The sequence below is a fragment of the Manis pentadactyla genome, chromosome 3 (assembly GCF_030020395.1).
Source record: "Manis pentadactyla isolate mManPen7 chromosome 3, mManPen7.hap1, whole genome shotgun sequence".
Taxonomy (NCBI): domain Eukaryota; kingdom Metazoa; phylum Chordata; class Mammalia; order Pholidota; family Manidae; genus Manis; species Manis pentadactyla.
In genome coordinates this window covers 202,858,890-202,877,672 of record NC_080021.1, presented here as the reverse complement: position 1 = coordinate 202,877,672, position 18,783 = coordinate 202,858,890, and the positions used below count along the sequence as shown (strand labels likewise).

Here is an 18,783-nt window from a genome sequence, read left to right as displayed (position 1 = left end):
GGGTGGAATGGGCACATGTGTGCACCTTACAGCAGCATGTGCCGTGTGGCGTAATGGCCACGACCAGAATCCTCATCCCAGCTTTACTGCTCACTCTGTACATTCCAACTTCCTGTCAGGTGGGAATAATAATATTATGACATCAAAAGGTCATCTCAGGACTAAATAAATCTCATTGACACATTTAACTCAGAACAGTGGCTGGCACAAAGGCAGCGTTTAATAAATGTCAGCTTTATTACTTGCTGTGGACTCCTCAGACACACCAGCTGCGGGCAATGCTTATCACCGGGGCTCAATCAACTTTGGACTAATCAGAGAGAAGAAGTCAATGTCCTCTCCTCACAGACAGTGAGTCTATGACCCTAGATGTTTTGCTTAGGTAATTGGTCAACACAGGCTATAAATATACTTTCCTTGCACAGAGGATTGTGTACTAGAGACAAGAACCCCAAACCATGCCTTGGAAGAACTGGATCATCTTCCTAGCTCCTCTTTTAAACCCTGGGTGACACTGGGCAAGTGCCGTGACCTCCCAGAACTTCCATATCCCATCTGTGCAGTGGCAGTGAGCTCCCATGGAGCTAGGCAGGCCCTTTGCAAGGTGGTGATGCAAACGTGAATTCCATTTCCCAGTCTGCAAGCCGCAGCACACACCTCCCCATCCCTTACTTTCACTGCCAGAAGCAACGCACTCCCCAGACTGGCATGGCTGGCAGGCTGCCAGCTCAAGGAACAGCTCTGTTTTAATCGGCCCCACCCACTGACTTGATGAATTCTTTTTCTCCCCCTCCAGGGACTTTCCTAACTTCCTTCTGTAAACGAAGGCAGCAGCACATGAGCACACACTGTATATAAATATACTTGGGAAAGCTTTCTTCTTCCCCTTCTTCCTTTTTTTTTTTTTTTTCTTAAACTCAATTTGGTTTCTGTTGTAGGCGGTGCATTCCCTAGCAGGGCGGGGCTCAGCGTGCTGGGGAGCGGGCAGGGGGAGGGGGGAGCCAGGGGGAGGAGTAGCAGTGATTAATTCACCCACAGTGAGAGCTGGGCTTCTATTTAATGGAGGGTCTCTCTGCCCAGGCCGAGTCAGAGGCGCCTCCCGGGCCAGCAGGAGCATGGCAGAGAATCTGGGGATGGGCTTTGGGGAGACAGCCCTAGTGGAAATGCTCCCCGAGGACGGTGGCTGCAGGCCCAAGGGCAGAGCCGGGCTAGCAGCCAGGACCAGCAGCGCGCGCTGGGCTCTCACCTGCTGCCTGGTGGCGCTGCCCATCCTGGCGGGACTCACCACCTACCTGCTCGTTGGCCAGCTCCGGGCCCAAGGAGAGGCCTGTGTGTTCCAGGTAAGCAAGACTCCCCGCTGACGTGGGGGATCTGCGGACCCTCTGCAGGTGCCTGGCAACGGCTGCAGCTCTGGGCAGAGCTCCGTGATCCATCGTGGTCCTTGCTTCACGCTTCGACGGGCTAAGGAAATGTAGAATGTGAGGGGTGGAGAGATCCAGTTCGGTTTTTATTCCCAATATTTCCAGGAAATGAATTGTCCCTTTTTATGTTTGTATGGGAGCAATCTCAAGTCACATATTTTTAGATCATTATAATGTACTGACAACTTGGGAACATTCTTTTTCTTAAAAAAAAAAACAACTCTTTAAATTGCATAACTAACACAGGGTCATTGAAAAAAAGTTAGAAAACACAGATGAGGAAAAGAAGATAATTATCACTACCCATAACTGCATAGAGGTGAGCACTATTAACATTTTGAGGTGTATAATTCCCTATTTCTTAATATGGGAGTATTTCGAGTCACCTAATAGGTTGTGATTTTATTGTTGATATATTACAGAAGCATTATGATACAGATCGGTATATTATACTACTGTACCTGTATGTGCTATAATTTATTTAATCAACCCCCTTTCTTGGGTTTAGAAATATTCCTTTTCAACACTCAAGAAGGAATCTCCTGCTTGATTATCTCTCAGGTCATGCTGGGGCCTGGGGGGAGTAGGGGCTTAGTTAAAAAAGAATATACAGTCTCAGGAGGATAAGGGTGCGGTGGTAGGGATGGTTCACAGGTGCCAAGTGAAAAACTTATAATTCCGGTCTAGGAATATCAAAAACCTTAAAACCTGAAAATGTTTTATTTAATACTCATTTTTCTTTAAATGTTCCTGCATAATCTGTGATGACTGATTAATTTCAGTTCAAAGTATTAAATTCCAGAAGAGAAAACAGGCTTTTAATTGTTTCAGTGGGAAACCTGGCTTCAAAGCAGTGCTGGCTGACTTCAAAGCAGAGAGACACAGCAGAGAACAAGTCATGGCTAATGTGTAACTCTCACCATGCCGATCAGGTCAGCAAAAAGACCGTGATTCAGGCGGCCGCATCCATGGCCACATGCCATCAACTCAGAAAATGCAGATGATCTGGAAATGCTATTCGTGTCAGAGGAGAACTGCAGAGCAGGAGGTCAGGCCGTGACCCCTAGACTCCCAGGGGAACTGGATGCTATGAAGCCATATTGCAATGTCTAATCAGCATGCTGGGACTCTGTCCTTAAGCCAGAAACTGGTTGCTCTTGAATGAGGCATTGAGTGGCCTCCAGTAGCCTGAGCTCTCCTGGGTTCTAAGGGAAACACTCCCTCTGCTCAAAATGATGTCTGAGATCACCTGTGTTGGCAGAAGCCAGGGAATGCCTTCGTCGAACTAGAAGACTGTCAGGTGGAATGCCACCGTGCAGAGGCAGTCAGCAACTTGCCTGGTCAGGAAGAGAGTCTGGGACATGGGCTGCCACTAGACAGCAAGCCCCTGGAGGGAATGGCACTGAGTGCATTCAAGAAATGAAAAGGCAAATACTGTACTCTGGTCCAGATAGATGAGTCTCCCTGGACGTACACAGGGTGGGCCATTGGGAGCTGTGGTTTGGCTGGGCCATATAACTTGGTGTGTCAGAAGAAAGAGAAAGGGGAATGAGGGTGAGGCCAGGGCACATGTAGCAATCGGGGTCCTGAAAAGAAACATCTGGCCCATTCAAGGAAGAGAGTTGAGAGTGTTTAAAGAATTTGAAAGGGGTCCAAAGAAGGGTCTATTTGCTGAGATGCAGACAGACTAAAACATCCTGGGAGGAACAACAGTGGTCAGCCAGTCACTACTACTTGGCTTGCAGGGGCAGATGCAGGGAGGGGTTTTAAAGGAGCCCAGCGAGAACTAAAATGCAGGAGAGGGCCTGCCGGGAGGGGCTGAGTACAGGAAAGCTGTCTGCCAAAACAGCACGGAGGAAGCAGGAGGCAGGAGGGAAAACCCAGCCACTCTCTGCTCCCAGTCTCTCACCCCACTGGCAGGCCTCTCACAGGAGTCAGGGAGCAAGCATGGCCAGCTTGTTCTCCTGGCAATAGGATGAGCACTAGAATTACGTCTGCATCCAACAATCTGTAGGTCTGTTACCCTCCATCTCCGCCTCTGCCCAGAGCTCTTTATACAGTGACTCAGTCAATAATAGCTTATTGCCTACGGGTGTGGAAGCAGTCGCCTAGTTACATCATCAAGTAGTTTAGGTTCAGGTGAGGATCCTGGCCCCAGGAACTTCCATTTTCCCTAACCCCCTTATAGGTAAAAGCCCATCCGGAAGCACAGGCCACTGGGGGGTAACAAGGCCTTTGGGGTCATCCAGGCTAGAGCTGACAACCAGGCCGTCTGCCTGCCTGCTAGGGGCCCCCGTCCGCAGTGCCAGGCTGACACTCTAAGGGCCCTGGAATGATGCTATCAGCACTATCACAGACAAAAGCGGCTGCAGCTATTACCCATTGCTGAGCCTCGTGCCGGCCTCCCAGTGAGAAGCCTTACAGGCAAATCTCATTTCATCCTCCAGAGAGCTCACCCGGGACTCCTGGGCTGCGGGAAGTTAGAGCTGCCCGTGGTCCTCCAAGGAGGACTGTAAGGATGATCAGAGAGGTAGCATGGCATGCTCACATTGGGGAAATAGAATTGGAAAACAAATTCTTCCAACCCCAAATCCTCTCCACCAAGGTAGTAGAGAAAGAAAATACTTTTTACTGTTGGATAAGCATTAAGCCAAATGCACATCACAGGCAATGAACCACTTACACAGAAGAATGGACTCTTAGACCCTTTTATATAGCCAAGCAATACAACCCTTTACATACATATTCCCATGATAAACAATAACTAGTCCTCAAGTAAGGGGACTTAACACCACCATTTGTCACACAGCTCATCCTTAACGTCACCTTGTAAAGGATGGCCTTCTGTGTTACCTAATTGGCTTTCTCTGGAAAAAAAAAAAGTTCTCAAAATTAATGATAGAAGGTATTATTGCAACTTGGGGCAAGGCCCCCACCTAAGTTGTCCCAGCATTTGTTCCCTTTACCTCTTCATCTCCTGCCACCAGCCACACGGTCCTCTTCTCCTGCCCACAGATGTCTGCTAGACCCATGAAACATGAGACTGTTCATGGAATGAGTTTTCCATTCCCACAGTGGCCCAGGCTCAAGGCAATTCAACTTGAACACAGCTCTTCAAATGTGTTCACAGCCCTGAGGAGCAAGCTCAGCAGCAGAGGACACACTCATGACAACAGCAACACTGACAACATAACACTAGTAACATCTTACACAGGTACGGGGTTCTCACAGACATGATCCCCTGGATATTCACACCAACCCAGAGATGCAATGAGGGTGTGAGCATCACATTTGGCCATAAAGGAAGCTGAAGCCAGAGAGTCCGTGGAGCACCCAAGGTCACAAGACAGGGAGGGGATGGAACTAGGTCTCAGAGCTGGCAACTCAGGTGTTGGTTTCTGTGTTGGCTCCTGTCTTGCCAATGGGCTGCAGCCCCGGGCAAGTTCACTATGGATTCAATGAGACCAAAGAAATGACAGTAGAACGTTCGTAGGGTGAAAGGGTTATACCCAACTTCATTACCACAGTGACAGGTCAATCACTAAAATCCTGTTCACTCAGCACGAGCAAACCGGTCTTTGGGTCTGGGCCTCTCTGCCTGCACTGCCACCACTCCAGCCTCTGCTCTCCTGCAGCCTTGCCACCGCGCCACCGTGTAGCCCATAGCACTGGGCAGGGCTCCTTATATAGAGTCAATACGATGCATTGCCCACACCTGTGTAGCAAACTAGCCAACAAGGGCCAGGTGAGAATCCTGGCCACAGAAACCTTCACTTTATCCACAGTTCCCCACCCACAATCAAGCTCTGTGATCATGTTTCCATCTGCCCCTTTTTATGGATGAAAGAATAGATTGCCCTCACATGTTGGGGAGGCGCAGGGACCTCTCTGTGGCCACATCCAGTGCCATTCCCCTTTCTCGCTCCTGACCCATCACTGGCCTCTCAGCCACCTGGCCTCCGTCAGCCTCCCCAGCGCTCTGCTGCTCCCAGTCTGGTCTTTACCTGGTTGTTCCTTCTGCCAAGACTGCCCTAAGGCACTTTTTCATTTTGTCCTATAACAAACGCAGGAGTTGGCATCACTGTGAATCTTTCAAATCTAACACAGAGAGGAGTTGAGGCTTGAGTAAAGGAAGATCAAAGGAGCTCAAAGGGAGGAGAGTGAGAAAAGCAGAGAACCTCTCTGAATTTCAGATTTTCCTATAATACCTATGTGACTGGAGGATTCCAAGTAATCCTCACAAAGCCCCTAGTGAGGGCCTGGCAATATGGGCACTAGTTGGATGTTTGTCCCTTTCCCTTCTCTAAGTAGAAGAGGAAAGCTCTTCCCAGACTTAAAGAAATTAAAACCTAGAAATGCCCTTAGTCCAGGGGTCAGCAATTATGACCCATGGGCCAAATCTTTCCCACTGCCTGTTTTTCTAAAGTTTTATTGGAACACAGTTGCGCCCATTTGCTTACAGTGTCATGCCTGTTTTCATGCTTAATAGCAGAGCTGAGTGGCTGCAACAGAGCCATATGGCCTGCACAGTTCATACTTACTATCTGGCCCTCTCCAAGAAAAGTTTGCCAACCCTTAATCTAATCCAATCTCCTCATTTTACAGTTGAAGAAACCTTAGCATCAGAGGTAGGAAGGAAAAGTTCAGGGCCACAGGGAGTGCATGGGGGAAGAGATGGAACTAGACTCTATTTCCATGGTTGCTTGGCATCATTCTACCGGCAAACAGCACTGACTCCATTCTTGCTGGGTGCCCAGATCAGATATTGGAAAGGCAACAGCAACTGGAATAGGAATGTTCCAGGCTTTTATCAGCTGCAATAAAAACAGTTACCGGGACTGCTAAAAAAATATATTTTAAACTGGACTCTTCCTTTAGGGGTTATGTAAGGAAAGAGTCAAGTTTCTAACTCACTCAGGTAAGTTTGCAGGGCGGAAATCAAAATTAGATTTGAAAAAGTTTGGGATAACTGCCTTTAGATGAAGTGCCCATAAATATGGCATCAATTAAATACATTCTGGTGCTTCCATGCAATGGAAAAATGCAGTTGTCACTATTTTTTTTAAATGAGGCATCTCTATATGTAAGGATAGAGAATTTCTCTAAAATACAGCATTATGCAAAAAAAAAAAAAAACTAAAGTGCATAGCAGCATATGAAACAAGGGACACTTTATTTTCTGAAAAAGAATATATATTCACATACATGAATGTGTTTATAAATGCATAGACTGTTTCAGGATGAGGACAAAGAGACTGGTAACTCTGCTCTCATCCAGGTGGAGGAACCAGGTGGGGACAAGGGGAAGAGGGAGACCCTTTAAACCTATAGCCTCTTGTACAAAATACGTGAGTTACCTGTGCTAAAAAATATAGAGTTAGTAAGTAAAATGTTTTAGGAACTTGAGACTCTTGGGGAGTATCAGGTAGATTTGCATCTTAGAAAAATCATGAGTCAAAAGTTCAAACTCAGTTTGAATTCTGACCTAGCTACTTCTTAGTTAGCCATGTTCCCTAACTTCCCTGGTCCTCAGCTTCTTTGTGTGTGAAATGGGATACTTAGAAATAGAGTCTTTAAAGAGTCTGGCAGGGGGTGGGGAATTAGTAAATGGTAGCAACTATTCTTACTATGACCCGGGAACTTCCCCGTTCATGGAAATCACATCAAACATGACAGCTCCACCTGCTCTGGAATCTGCCATCCCCAGGCCAGCCAGCAGATGAGGGCGTGGGAGGGCTTTCCCCGGTCTCTGATATTTGTGAGCTATCTCCAGGGCTCCTCCACCCCGTCTCACACCCTCAACCCATAGTCCAATCCATTCTTTACTCGGCTGCACTGGACCATGGCCTGGGCCTTCTCGTGGCTTTTGGTGGTCTCCACAGCCCTCAAGATGGGTCTCCAGGCCCCACTCTGGGCCACAGGTGCCCCGAGGACAGTTCTCCCCCCAGCACTGCTCCTGCACACACAGTCTGTGCTCCTGCTGGCTCAGCCCCACCCTGGCACAGAGTTGGCACTCATTCCACACAGTGCATTGTCAGGGGGTGCTGCACGAGGCATTGCTTTCCAGAGTGGCACCACAGCCCATCTCTGTCCTTCCCTTCCAGGTCCTATTTCAGGAATCATCTGTAGACATTCTCCTCACGTTCTCCTTGTTCCCTCCCATCTCCCACGCCTTCCTGAAAATCCTGCAAGGCCCTTGGCCCTTGCTCCCCGTGCCCCTCTTCTCCCCAAACATGCCCTGAGACCCTTCAGTCTCTGCTCAGACCAACAGGACTCCTGGTGATGCCAGCTCAGGCTTCAGTGGCACGCGGACTGGAGAGAAGGACATGGCTCTGCCAAATCACAGCTGTGATTTTATAATAGCTTGTTATATACCAGACATCACTCTGAGGCTTTTCATATTTAGGGTTTTGAAAAGAGGAAATGAGATGATGCCTATAAAGTCCTTAGCATGGTGTCTGGCATAGAAACACGTGCAATACATGTTTGCTCTTATTACTACATGCATCATCTCAGTTAATCCTTAAAAATCACACAATAAGGAAAGTGCTAATATTATCTCCATTTTAGAGATGATGAAACTGAGGCTTAGAAAATCTAAGCCATGTGCCCAGAGTCACACATTCAGAGTTGGGCACTGAGATTCAAATTCACCACACGTGTTCTTCCTAACTGCTGTGCTAGCTTGCCTCTGAGTATGAACCCAGCAAATTATTCACTTCTGGGATGGCCAAGAGGATTTAACAATGATACCCTAAAAAGTGCCTGTCATATAGTAAGTGCTTTATAAAGGCTATTTCCCTTTTCCACCTGGAGGCACCTAGCTTCTACCTGGCACACAGAGGGTACCCACCAAGTATTTGCTGGAGGGATGCACGCAGTACCTGACCTCCATAAGCCTACACTCCTCATCTGAAAAATGGGGAGGTTAACACACTTCCTTCATAGCACTGTGCTAATAATTCTGCAAGTGTCCAGGAAGCTATTGCTGTGAAGTAGATGCTCAGGCAACATTACTTCCCCACTGACCCCTCCATGGTTGAGCCCTTTTATCTCACGCACGCTGTTTCCTCTTTGGGAACGAGGCCAGAAACAATCATCCCCTTTCAGCGTTGTCTAGACGAAACAGACGGTTGAGTTAAAAGTTTTTCAAACTGCAGAACACTGAGCACTTGGGCGCTGCCCCAGCTGTAGCCCCAGGAAGTCCTGGCACATGGGGAAGAGAAGCCCAACTCATTCCAAAGGTCAGGCCTCGGGCAAAGGGCAGAGAAACCAGAGGTAGTGATTGTGCCCCACAGGAGCAAAGGAGGGGAGGCAGAGCGAGCTGAAAGTGCAAGTCCCAAACTCACCTGGTAAAATAAACATGCACGTCACTCAATGTGCAGTGCTGAGAGCTCCTGCGTCCCCACCTGACAGACCACACAGGATCTGCAGGGTACAGTGGCTGCAAGAGGTTACTCCCAGCCTGGTCTCCTTAATGAGGCCCAGCAGCCGACAGAAGCAGCAAATCTGGGTTTTGAAATGGGTTGGGGGGTGTACACCATTTCCTCTATGCCTTTGCATTCTCTAAAGGCAGACGTCCAGAAGCAAACTGTGAACCAAGAAAAGCCTCTCCGGTTGGGAGAAGGAGAAAGGCTTCAGGACTCCTAGAGGATCCATATCTGCCACCGGTCATAAAGAGACCCAAGGGTGGCTTCTGTTTATCACTGAAGTAATGAAACCAAAGGGAAGCTATACAGAACCAACAATTCATACCATAAGTGTTTACTGAGCCCAGAAAAAGATGGAAAATGAATTGGATATCCACTCTATGTAGACAGTCTTTCTTAGCCATCACAATAGTCCTGCGAGGGAAGAATCATTGTCTGCTTTTATTGATGAGGAAACTGAATCTCACATGCCTAAGTCAGGCCACTAGGAAATCAGACAACGGGATTTCCACACTTGCTTGGCTGCAAATACCACATTCTTTGCTCTGTACCACTCTGAATGCTGCAGGTCAAGCCCTGTCCAGTGCACCTTGGGGACGATGAAACGGCCTTGCAATAAAAAACTTCCTGGTTGAATATTTATCCCTGGGCAAGTACAAACAAGGAGAAGCAAGAGAAAAAGGCAAGGAGGCAGATACCTCTGTATTTCTTCTAGAAGTGCTGGGAGAATGTTATCGGTCATAAAACATTTATTGCCTTTGCAATTGTGGCATTTGCGACAGCTTCTCTTCCCATTTATGAATATACTGGAGAGCAACTATGGAACATGGGAGAAAGGCTAAATTGGTCATTAGTTAAAACACACTCAAGGGACTTTTCTGGGGAAATACCAATAACAGAATCTCAAAGACCATCTCGCTTCACGTTCAATCATCCATTGTGTGTACTCAACTAATGTCTACGGGGCTCCTGATAATGTGCCAGGGTCTGTACTTGATCTAAAGGTTCAAATCCCAGGCCCTCCATTTACTCTATAACCTTTGGCTCACAGAGGCTGTGAAAAGGTGATGCCCTCCTTTGAAAGTAGCTGGGGTATTCGATGAGGAGCACACACAAATGTCAGCACACGATTGGCACCCAGTGAGCACCCACTAGGTAGTAGTCTCTTCCTCTTCCCACCCTTCCTTCTTCCCTGTTTGAAATATTAGAGCCTCTCCTAAAACACCTATAGTAATAGGTCATGGCTGGCTTGAGTCCTAACTGCTGGTGGGAGCAGCCACTACCCGCCAACATATACACCCACGCATGTACACATTTGCCTCTTCCGGCTCTGACTCCAGCCAACACTTGCAACTTTCACAAACATTTCTAGAGCCATGACTCTACTCCAAGCGGAGCCTGATGAAAACTTTAGAGGCCCCACTACTAAAAGATTATGGCTACCCACCACTACATAATTAATTTTTTTTTATTTAAAAAAAACGCAAAACTTTGCACGTGTCCTAAAAAACTCTCTTTCCTAGTTTGTTAGATTAAACAACTCTGACTAAAATCACTGATGCTGAACTTTACTCCCCCTTCTCTTCTCTTTGCTGCCTGAGCATCTGCATATTTTGTAGGTTGGACAAGGCAGCAAAAGTGCCCAGCTTCGTCCAAGGCACCAAGAATATAGTCATGAGCAAGACAGACAGCCCAGGTCCTTGCCTGCATGCAGCTTGACTTCTACCTCAGAAGGGGAAGCAGTAAACACACACATAAGTCATATCACTTCAAGGGGTAATAAATGCTCAGGAGGGGAAGTAAAACTGGATCCTGGTTCTCAGTCAGTAGTTTGAGAAGGCATGAAAGTTGGAATAATTCACATTCTTCTGGAGTGCTCTTGGACTCCAAGTCTATTCAGTCTGGGAAGTTAATATTGCAGTGACCAGTACCTCTCAGAAGCCACCATCTCCTTGGTGACACAGAGTAACCCAGAAGTGATGGAGATAATTAAGGGTTGGAGGACGGGAAGGCATTTTATTGGCCCGTGTTGCCAGCACCATCTTGAGTGTAGGCACTGAGTCTGCTCAAATGCATAAACCTCTCCCAAAATAAGCTAGTATGTCTTCCTCTCAAATCTCCTCTTCATTCATTCCCGTTTCCTGTATAATAGTCTTCCTTGTTATATAATAGACAATCCTTGTTAAGACAAACAGCCCATGGAAAGCTCTGGATTTTGTTCTTGGAAAGAGTCCCAGCTGATGTTCTTCTTGGAGACTCTTAGAATGTTGTGGTCCTCACCTCTGGCCACCTGGCACTATTACAGCCTTGAGATGTCTACTGGAACTCTGGGCACTAAAATCCAGACACATCCACCCATAGATGAAGATAAAATGTGTGCCCAAGTTACAGAAATCCAAATACATGCTAATGACAAGGGGACTCTGAGTCAAAAGAAATGCCCCAGACTCTTAGCTGGGTATCTGCTTAAACACAAATAAGCAGAGTGTTCAAGAAGATTTCTCAGCAGAGAACTAAGTGAAGCAGAAGGCCACCCAGGGCAGGTGTCATTTCCTACACAGGGGAATGTAACCAAACTCCTCCCATTTCTCTTCAAGAGCCCCACCTTCAGTTTTCTGCCTTTGCCAAAGAACCAATCCTTGATCAGCTCTGCCAGTAGCAAGTAAGGAAACAGAGTACAGTATAAGCTCATTTCTAGACTGCTTCTCCTCCCCCATCCCCACCAAGCCCACCAAAGTTATTGATGCTGGACAAATAATCACATCAGTTGGATTTAGATTTTCAAAGACCACATCATACTCATGACCATATGCCAAATGTACATAACGCATTCATTTAGCAGAAGAAATCCTTACAGTTTCCCAGTTGCTTTCACTCGTGCCCTGTCGGGCCTCCTTACTCCTGCACAAGCCATTCCTTGTCTGGAATGCTCATTACCTTTTATCACCTGGATAATACATGGAAGACTCAGTCCACTGGTGATTTCCCCCTGATTCCCCCACTTCGGGGCCAGGTTCCCATTTTCTGACCTCTGTGTTTCCCCTACTATCACAGTGTATGGAACTGCTGGTAGTTACCCATTCACCTCACAGGATGAGAAGCTCGGTCAGAAGTTGTAAGGTGCAATGGCTTTGGCGTTGAGATCCTGGAGTCAGGTGGCCTGAGTTAAAAGCCTGCTCCTGCATTTTCCAGGTGTAGGACATTGGGCGAGTTACTTAACCTCCCTGAGCCCCATTTTCAACACGAGGATGTGAACAGCATCCACCTCAGAAAGTCTTTGCAAAGCTGAAGGAGGATGCATGTGACAGGCTTAGCATAACACAGTGTCACCACTCATTCAGTAAATGGCAGCTACACGACTGCACTCTTCAGGTCCTCTGAGTCCTTCACTGTAGTTGCTCTTATGGCTGGAGAACAGAGGACTTAGACAGGCGTGGGTAACAAGACTGGGAGGCTAAATTGAGACTTTGAAGGCCAAGTTAAGTATTTGGGGTTGTGTCTTGAAGGCCATGGAGCATCACTGAAGGTTTTGGAAATAGAACTGTGTCTCAGCAAAGCGATGCTTTAGAGAAGGCCCTCCAAAGGCAGGCTAGAGGATGGACGAGAGAAAAGGGGAAACCAGATGCAGGAAGACCTGTTGGGAGGCTGTTGTTGGAAGAATCCAAAAGGACAGAGTGCTGAGTCCTGGAGGGAAGACATAAATGAGAAAAACTACAAAAGGGCAGTGAAAGCTTGGGTCTGTAGAAGAAGAAAGAAGCAAATTTGAGGCCAGGTCACAGAAGAGAAGCTGTAGTGGCACCGTTATCAGAATCAGGAAGCAAAGGGAGCTGGAGAGACAATGAAATGAGTCAGTCACTGAAAGACCAGATCTCTGCCTTCCCGCAGAGGTTGGGAGCGTGGCTGGGGAGGAAAGGGAGTCTGGGCTGAGTTTGCTCCTGAGCTTCATATTCAGGCATGTGAGTGGTCGTTCCTTTGTCTTCCTTGTGTCCTTTGCATTGACTCAGACATTTTTCTGACTTGACCCTCCCTCAAACCGGGAGTTATCTAGGGATTCCCCTTTTACAAATGAGGACGCCAAAGCTCAGAGAGGAAATGAGTGTTGCTCAAGATCTTAATGTTAATAAGTGATGGAGGTCACGTTCAACCTCAGGGCTGTCTGCAGTTAGGTTTCCACTACTGCGTGGTATCAAAGTGGCCCCCAAACTGGGATTGCAAGGATGGAAGTCTTCGTGTAATGCATGGAAGCAAGGAAGAGTTATTGAGGCTAATGAGAAGGAGAGTAGAGCCATTGTTTCTTTTTCTGTGTCTTTTTTTAGAGTAGTTCCAATTTTTAAATTGTGGTAAGAAAACAAAATAAAGGAAGTGCCATCATTTGTTCTAATAATAGCAATGAGAAGATGTCAGAGTGCCCTAGAACAAAACAGGAAAAGCTGTCAGGACAGAACTTAAAAATTGAGCTTCAGAGAGAAGCCTAAGGGGAGGGAGAGCTTGGGGGCAGGACTCCCACCAACTGTGTCTTCTCACTCCCATTTCCCTCAGCTCGGAGTCCCCAGGCTTGATATCAGGAACATGCCCACCCTATGGGCAGCTGTGTGGGTCTTGGGGTCAAAAGGGCTGCAGATGGTCTGATCCATGACTTTCTTTCCAATAGACTCCAAGACAGGAGTTTGGACCTTCACATCAGCGAGCTTGTAAGTGTGTTCATACTTAACACCTTTGCTAGAGGGGAACAAGGATTTATCTAATCGTTCTGGTATTTAGGAGGTTCGGGGGCCACAAACCCAGAAGAGAAGTGAGGCTCCTTCCCAGTCACTAAGAAGGTAAACTGGTGCCTAGCCAAGTGAATGGCCTATGGAATTGATGGCCTTTGGGCAAATAATTTCACCTGTCTCTGTCTCAGTTACTGACCTAAATATGGCTAGAGTAGTACCTACTTCCCAGGGTTAGTGTGGATTGAATCAGCTAATTCCTATAAAGGTATTAGAATAATGCCTAATCCCACCTGTGTTCCATCCAGATGCCTCCGTGGACAGGGTCACAGGGACCCTCAAAGAGGCAAAAGGCCAGTTTGCTCCCACTGAAGCAGCAGGAGGGGAGGGGAGGCAACTTTTATTGAGCATCGAGTATGTGCCAGCAATCACTGAGCACTCTCCACCCATGGTGGGAGCTGGTGTGCCCATCTTACAGATGAGAAAACAGCACCTCAGACGGCTTAGATAACTTGCCCAAAGTTATGGGGCAAGATTCATTTGTGCTGAAGACTCTGTCCCCTGAGACTCCCTTGTCCCTGAAAAAAAAAAAGGAGTGGAACTGGGCCAAGCTGGAGGGGAGGAATATTTCTCTCAGGTTGCAGGCACCATGCAACTCAACGTGCCGTCTTCCCTCTGGTCACCCTCTGACTCAGACAAAGCATTTTTGTCTCTTCCTTACAGATGGATCTCCTGGAGCCGGTGGAGAAAAGCCAAGAGCACACCTGACAGGTACGTCTCGCTGGTACATTTTCCAGGAGACCATCCACCATGTGCCTGAGAGTTCTCTCAGAGTGTTTGCCAAAACTCATTCTAGTAACTTCCAACTGGGAACCACACCCTTTGGTAGTAGGCTCCTCCTGTCAGTCGAAGATTTCAGATGTTTTTCTCCCTGTACAAGTCCAAAGCCCCATGACTCCTGGTCATTTCTTTCAGATTCTTCATTTCTCTACTGTCTCTCCCTTCTATTCCCACACACTGATTCCTTCAGAAATGCCTTTCCTCAGACTCAGAGATTCATGTAATTCCAAATCTGGTTAAAGATCCCCTGAGTTGCCAGTTTACTGGGTTTATCTGTGCCCTGTTCAAGATGAAGTTATTGGACATTTACTTTCAGGTAAGTATTTCCAAAGAATTTTCACGGATGTGAAGAGATCAAGAGCCATCTCATACTATCCCCAGTTGGCCGCTTCCCAAGCCTGGTGTCAAAATTCCTGGCATCTCACACCTGGAGTTGTCCATCTCCCTAGAACTTCAGAGAAAAGAGCAAGAGAGTACACAAAGATATGCTAACAACCCATCAAAAAACTTTAGAGAGCTAAAATAAATTTTAAAAAGCATACTTTTCTGACCTATAAGAAAATTTGCAACCCATAGGGGGATATCCTTGTGGCCCAAGACATTCGTTTTAATGTTTGACCAAGAGGAAATTGTTTGTGGTGAGTCCTGAGTAAGGATTAGGACCAGGGAGATGCCGGGTCACCATCACTTTCTGCTTGCCTCTAAGGATGGGAGGTTGAACAGGCTGGGCAGGCAATTCTAAGACTGAGTATGGAGAAGCCACCCCTCTTCCTACTGAATGGGGAGAGCAGACACTGGGGAGGGAAGCTAGGTTCTCCTGAGCAGGTAATATGGTCTAGGCACTGTGGTAGGCATTTTATGTCCATTTAGTCTGCATAGAATCCCAGTGAGAGGGGAAACTGAGGCTTGGGCTACTAAATTCACCCCTTCCATCTCCCATGACTAGGAAGAGCGAAGATTTGGGCTTCACTCTCAAACCTGCACTGTTTGCATCACAACATACTTCCTACCCAAACTCCCACTTGCTGCTGTGTTGACATAGCTAATTGCATGCCACTTTAACAGCTCTTACTTTGTCTAGAGACTAAATAATTTTTGCTTTTGCATCATCTGAGAGAAATTTTTTTTTTAAGCTACTGCATCATCCACCGAGAAGTAGATTATCTGGGGAGACTAATAAAAATGTCTTTCACAGATTTTTCAAAGAAGCAGCACAATTCTCTAGGGGCCATTTAGTATAGGGGCCAGGGGAGACCACACACATACTGAACATGTGTCATAGTTGCAAAATAAACCCTAGTCCAGTCAGCAATGGGAAAGATGCTTTAGAAAAATCCAAGCACCAGATTTCTGGTCAACTATTGAGTGTGAAGGTTGCTAAATGCTTCTTTAAACCTAACCTATCCCAAAGCTGTGGCTGACAGTACCTAATTGTGATTGCTATGGGTTTCAAAAGCAGTTATAGGAAACTAAAACATGTTTTAATTTTTCCTGGAAAGTATTGATTTTATTGCAGTTTTTCTTACTTGAAATCAATGGTTTGATTCTATCCATTTTTTTCTGCTTTAGCCATACTTCATAAAAGCATTCATTCATATGTTGTATATAATATAGACTTGTAAATAATGCCAACATAAGAACATATAAAAATATATAAAATGAAATAGGCTTGTTTTTTAATCTGTCATAGTGAAAGATGCTAGTTTATTTGGAGAAAGAAAATAAATATGTATTGAGTACTGTTGTAGCCAGCCATCATGATAAAAATGTCCATAACACTTTTTCATTCACTTGATTCCTCAGAACAAGACCATGAGGGGCTCTATCTCCAACTCACAGACAGGACACTGAGAACCAGGAGAAGGAACCTCCATGGTTGATTAATAACCTCACATGTTGTAGAATCAGGATAGGCACTGGGCCTAAGAGGCCCAGAACCCCAGTCCCTTCCACTCCACAGTCAACTACACTGGCTTGTATTTTGGCCCTGTTGATGTGGGAGAAATATTTCCAAAATGTTCTGAATCTCTGGTTCCGATATCTGGCCTGCATGCTGATTTGTTTTATTATAATGGCAAGTTACTGCCTGCCATTACTGACTTTGGACCACCTCATTGGAAGGGAGTTACAGGGAACATCTGACTCTTCCTGAAATGTCCTCTTTGCAGCAGAGTCGTCCCAGACAAAAGGCCAGTAAAAGCTGATCTCATTCAGCGGCTATTCCTAATAGCTAGGGATTTTATATGTACCACCTCTTTTAACCCTTTCCACAGGTATTATCTCTTTTGCCTTTTTTTGGGGGGGGAAGATATGCCAAAAAAAAAAAAAAGCGATCCTGACTTAGTAAGGAGAGACCAGGCAAAAGCATTTTTGCAAAGTGAGGCAGCGGGAGAGGAAAGGGATTAGTGCCACAGAGAAAACTGACTGTAATGTCTGCAAGTGTCTCGAGAATTAGTTAGGCTGAAGGGGTTTTTCTTTTACAGAGAGGAGTAAAATAAATCTAAAGAGAACAAGGCGTGGAGAAGTGGGATGAAAGGTTGGCACGATAGGCTTGGAGAATGTTTTACCCTGAGGCCGGCCTGTTCTCAGGAGAGACTGCACCCTGGCTCAGGCTGAGGGGGGGCCAAAGTTCAGGGCCTAGAGGAAGGAGAGGAGCTTAACCTAAGTTTAGTTAACAAATATTTTGTTCCAAAGGATCAGTGGGGGTAAAACTGTTCAGCTTATTATTTATGAGAAAAAGAAAGGAAATTTGAAGGGTCCGGTTGTGTCAGAGGTAACGAAGGTGCATCCACCAGTCTTAACTAAGTCACTTAGGAAAGAGTGGTCGTTTGCAATAAGCTGTTTTCTGAGACACAAGAATGAGGAAATTTCTTAATCTTCACTGCCTTCCAGGGGCACAGGGCCCTGGAATTCCAAAGTGTCGGAGAAGAAAACTCAGGCTCAGAAAGGCAAAGTCATTTACCCCAGGTCACCTGCCTAAAATGCTACTTTCTGAACAAATGTGTATGCCCACCCACATGTCCTCCCCTTGTTCCTCCTCAAGGAGCTTGTTAGCTGTTGGTTTTACTCAGTCATTTTACTCTTTGCAAATGATAGGAGATTCCTTCTAGCAAAGTCCACAGGCTCTGACACAAGCAAATTAACCCCCTCTCTTGTCTTTGCAGTTGTGAGACAAACTCCCACACAGCGGCTAGAAAACCAGTTCCCGGCTCTGCACTGGGAACATGAACTTGGCCTGGCCTTCACCAAGAACCGGATGAACTATACCAATAAATTCCTGGTGATCCCAGAGCAGGGAGACTACTTTGTTTATTCCCAGGTCACATTCCGAGGGACCACATCTGAGTGTGGGGGCATCAGCCAAAGAAGCCAACTGAACAAGCCGGACTCCATCATCGTGGTCATCACCAAGGTAACAGACAGCTACCCTGAGCCAACCCAGCTCCTGATGGGCACCAAGTCAGTGTGTGAAATAGGCAGCAACTGGTTCCAACCCATCTACCTAGGAGCCATGTTCTCCTTGCAAGAAGGAGACAAGCTGATGGTGAATGTCAGTGATATCACTTTGGTGGATTACACAAAAGAAGATAAAACCTTCTTCGGTGCCTTCTTGCTATAGCGGCAAGGCAGATGTCACTGTGTAAAGGTCCTCTGCCTCCTAATTCCTTTCTCTTGACACATGTGATTAGAACCAGAGGAGTTTTTTGGTGGGGAACATTCCACAGAGACAGCTATGAAATGTAGGGCCCAAAATTTTACACACTTTATGCCTTCCTCGTAAGAATACTAATTGAAAAAAGGCAGAAGAGAAGAGACATAATATTGTGGTTTCTTGGAAGAGTGGTGAATTTTTAAACATTAAAGCACCGTCACCAAATGAATGGAAGACCTCTCTGGAACATTTCCACACCTGCCTACTACATGTTTGCCACCAGCGGGCCCACTCTACAATTCGACCCTGAAGCACTGGCTTCCAGTTCAGGAGCCTTGAACACAATCCAAAGCTCTAGAAAACAGTGTAAACCCTTCAGAGGCAAAATCTTTCATCAGTGTTCACAAACATACTTTAATGCCTTGCCTAAAAAAATGAAGAGAGAGTTGGTACTTCCCATGAACGGTCTCAAAATGAGAAATTCGCTTTCAATTCTCATCTGTGGCAAATGAGAGAAGCTACCTTTTATTATGTACACAGGCATCAGAACCAGCTAGTCTGAGCATCATCTGCATATCAAAAATACACCAATAGCATTTACGCAGCACAGTTTTCTTGCGTACCTTTTATGTTCTGGGCACTCCCTTAACCCAGAAGACACTACGAGAACAAGACAGGCTCTGCTCAGAACTTACGTGAATACCAGTGGATGGCTCCTGGTCGCGTATCAC

At 46.4% G+C, this 18,783-nt stretch overlaps 1 protein-coding gene across 1 annotated transcript; it reads left to right on the top strand.

The window, feature by feature from the left end:
* Positions 1-906: 906 nt before the first annotated feature.
* On the top strand, positions 907-18,774 carry TNFSF15 (TNF superfamily member 15). The gene is made up of 4 exons (XM_036915524.2): positions 907-1,340; positions 13,503-13,542; positions 14,284-14,331; positions 17,565-18,774. Exons 1-4 carry the CDS (start codon positions 1,116-1,118, stop codon positions 18,017-18,019), a joined length of 768 nt encoding a protein of 255 aa, XP_036771419.2. The 5' UTR covers positions 907-1,115; the 3' UTR covers positions 18,020-18,774.
* Positions 18,775-18,783: the final 9 nt, after the last annotated feature.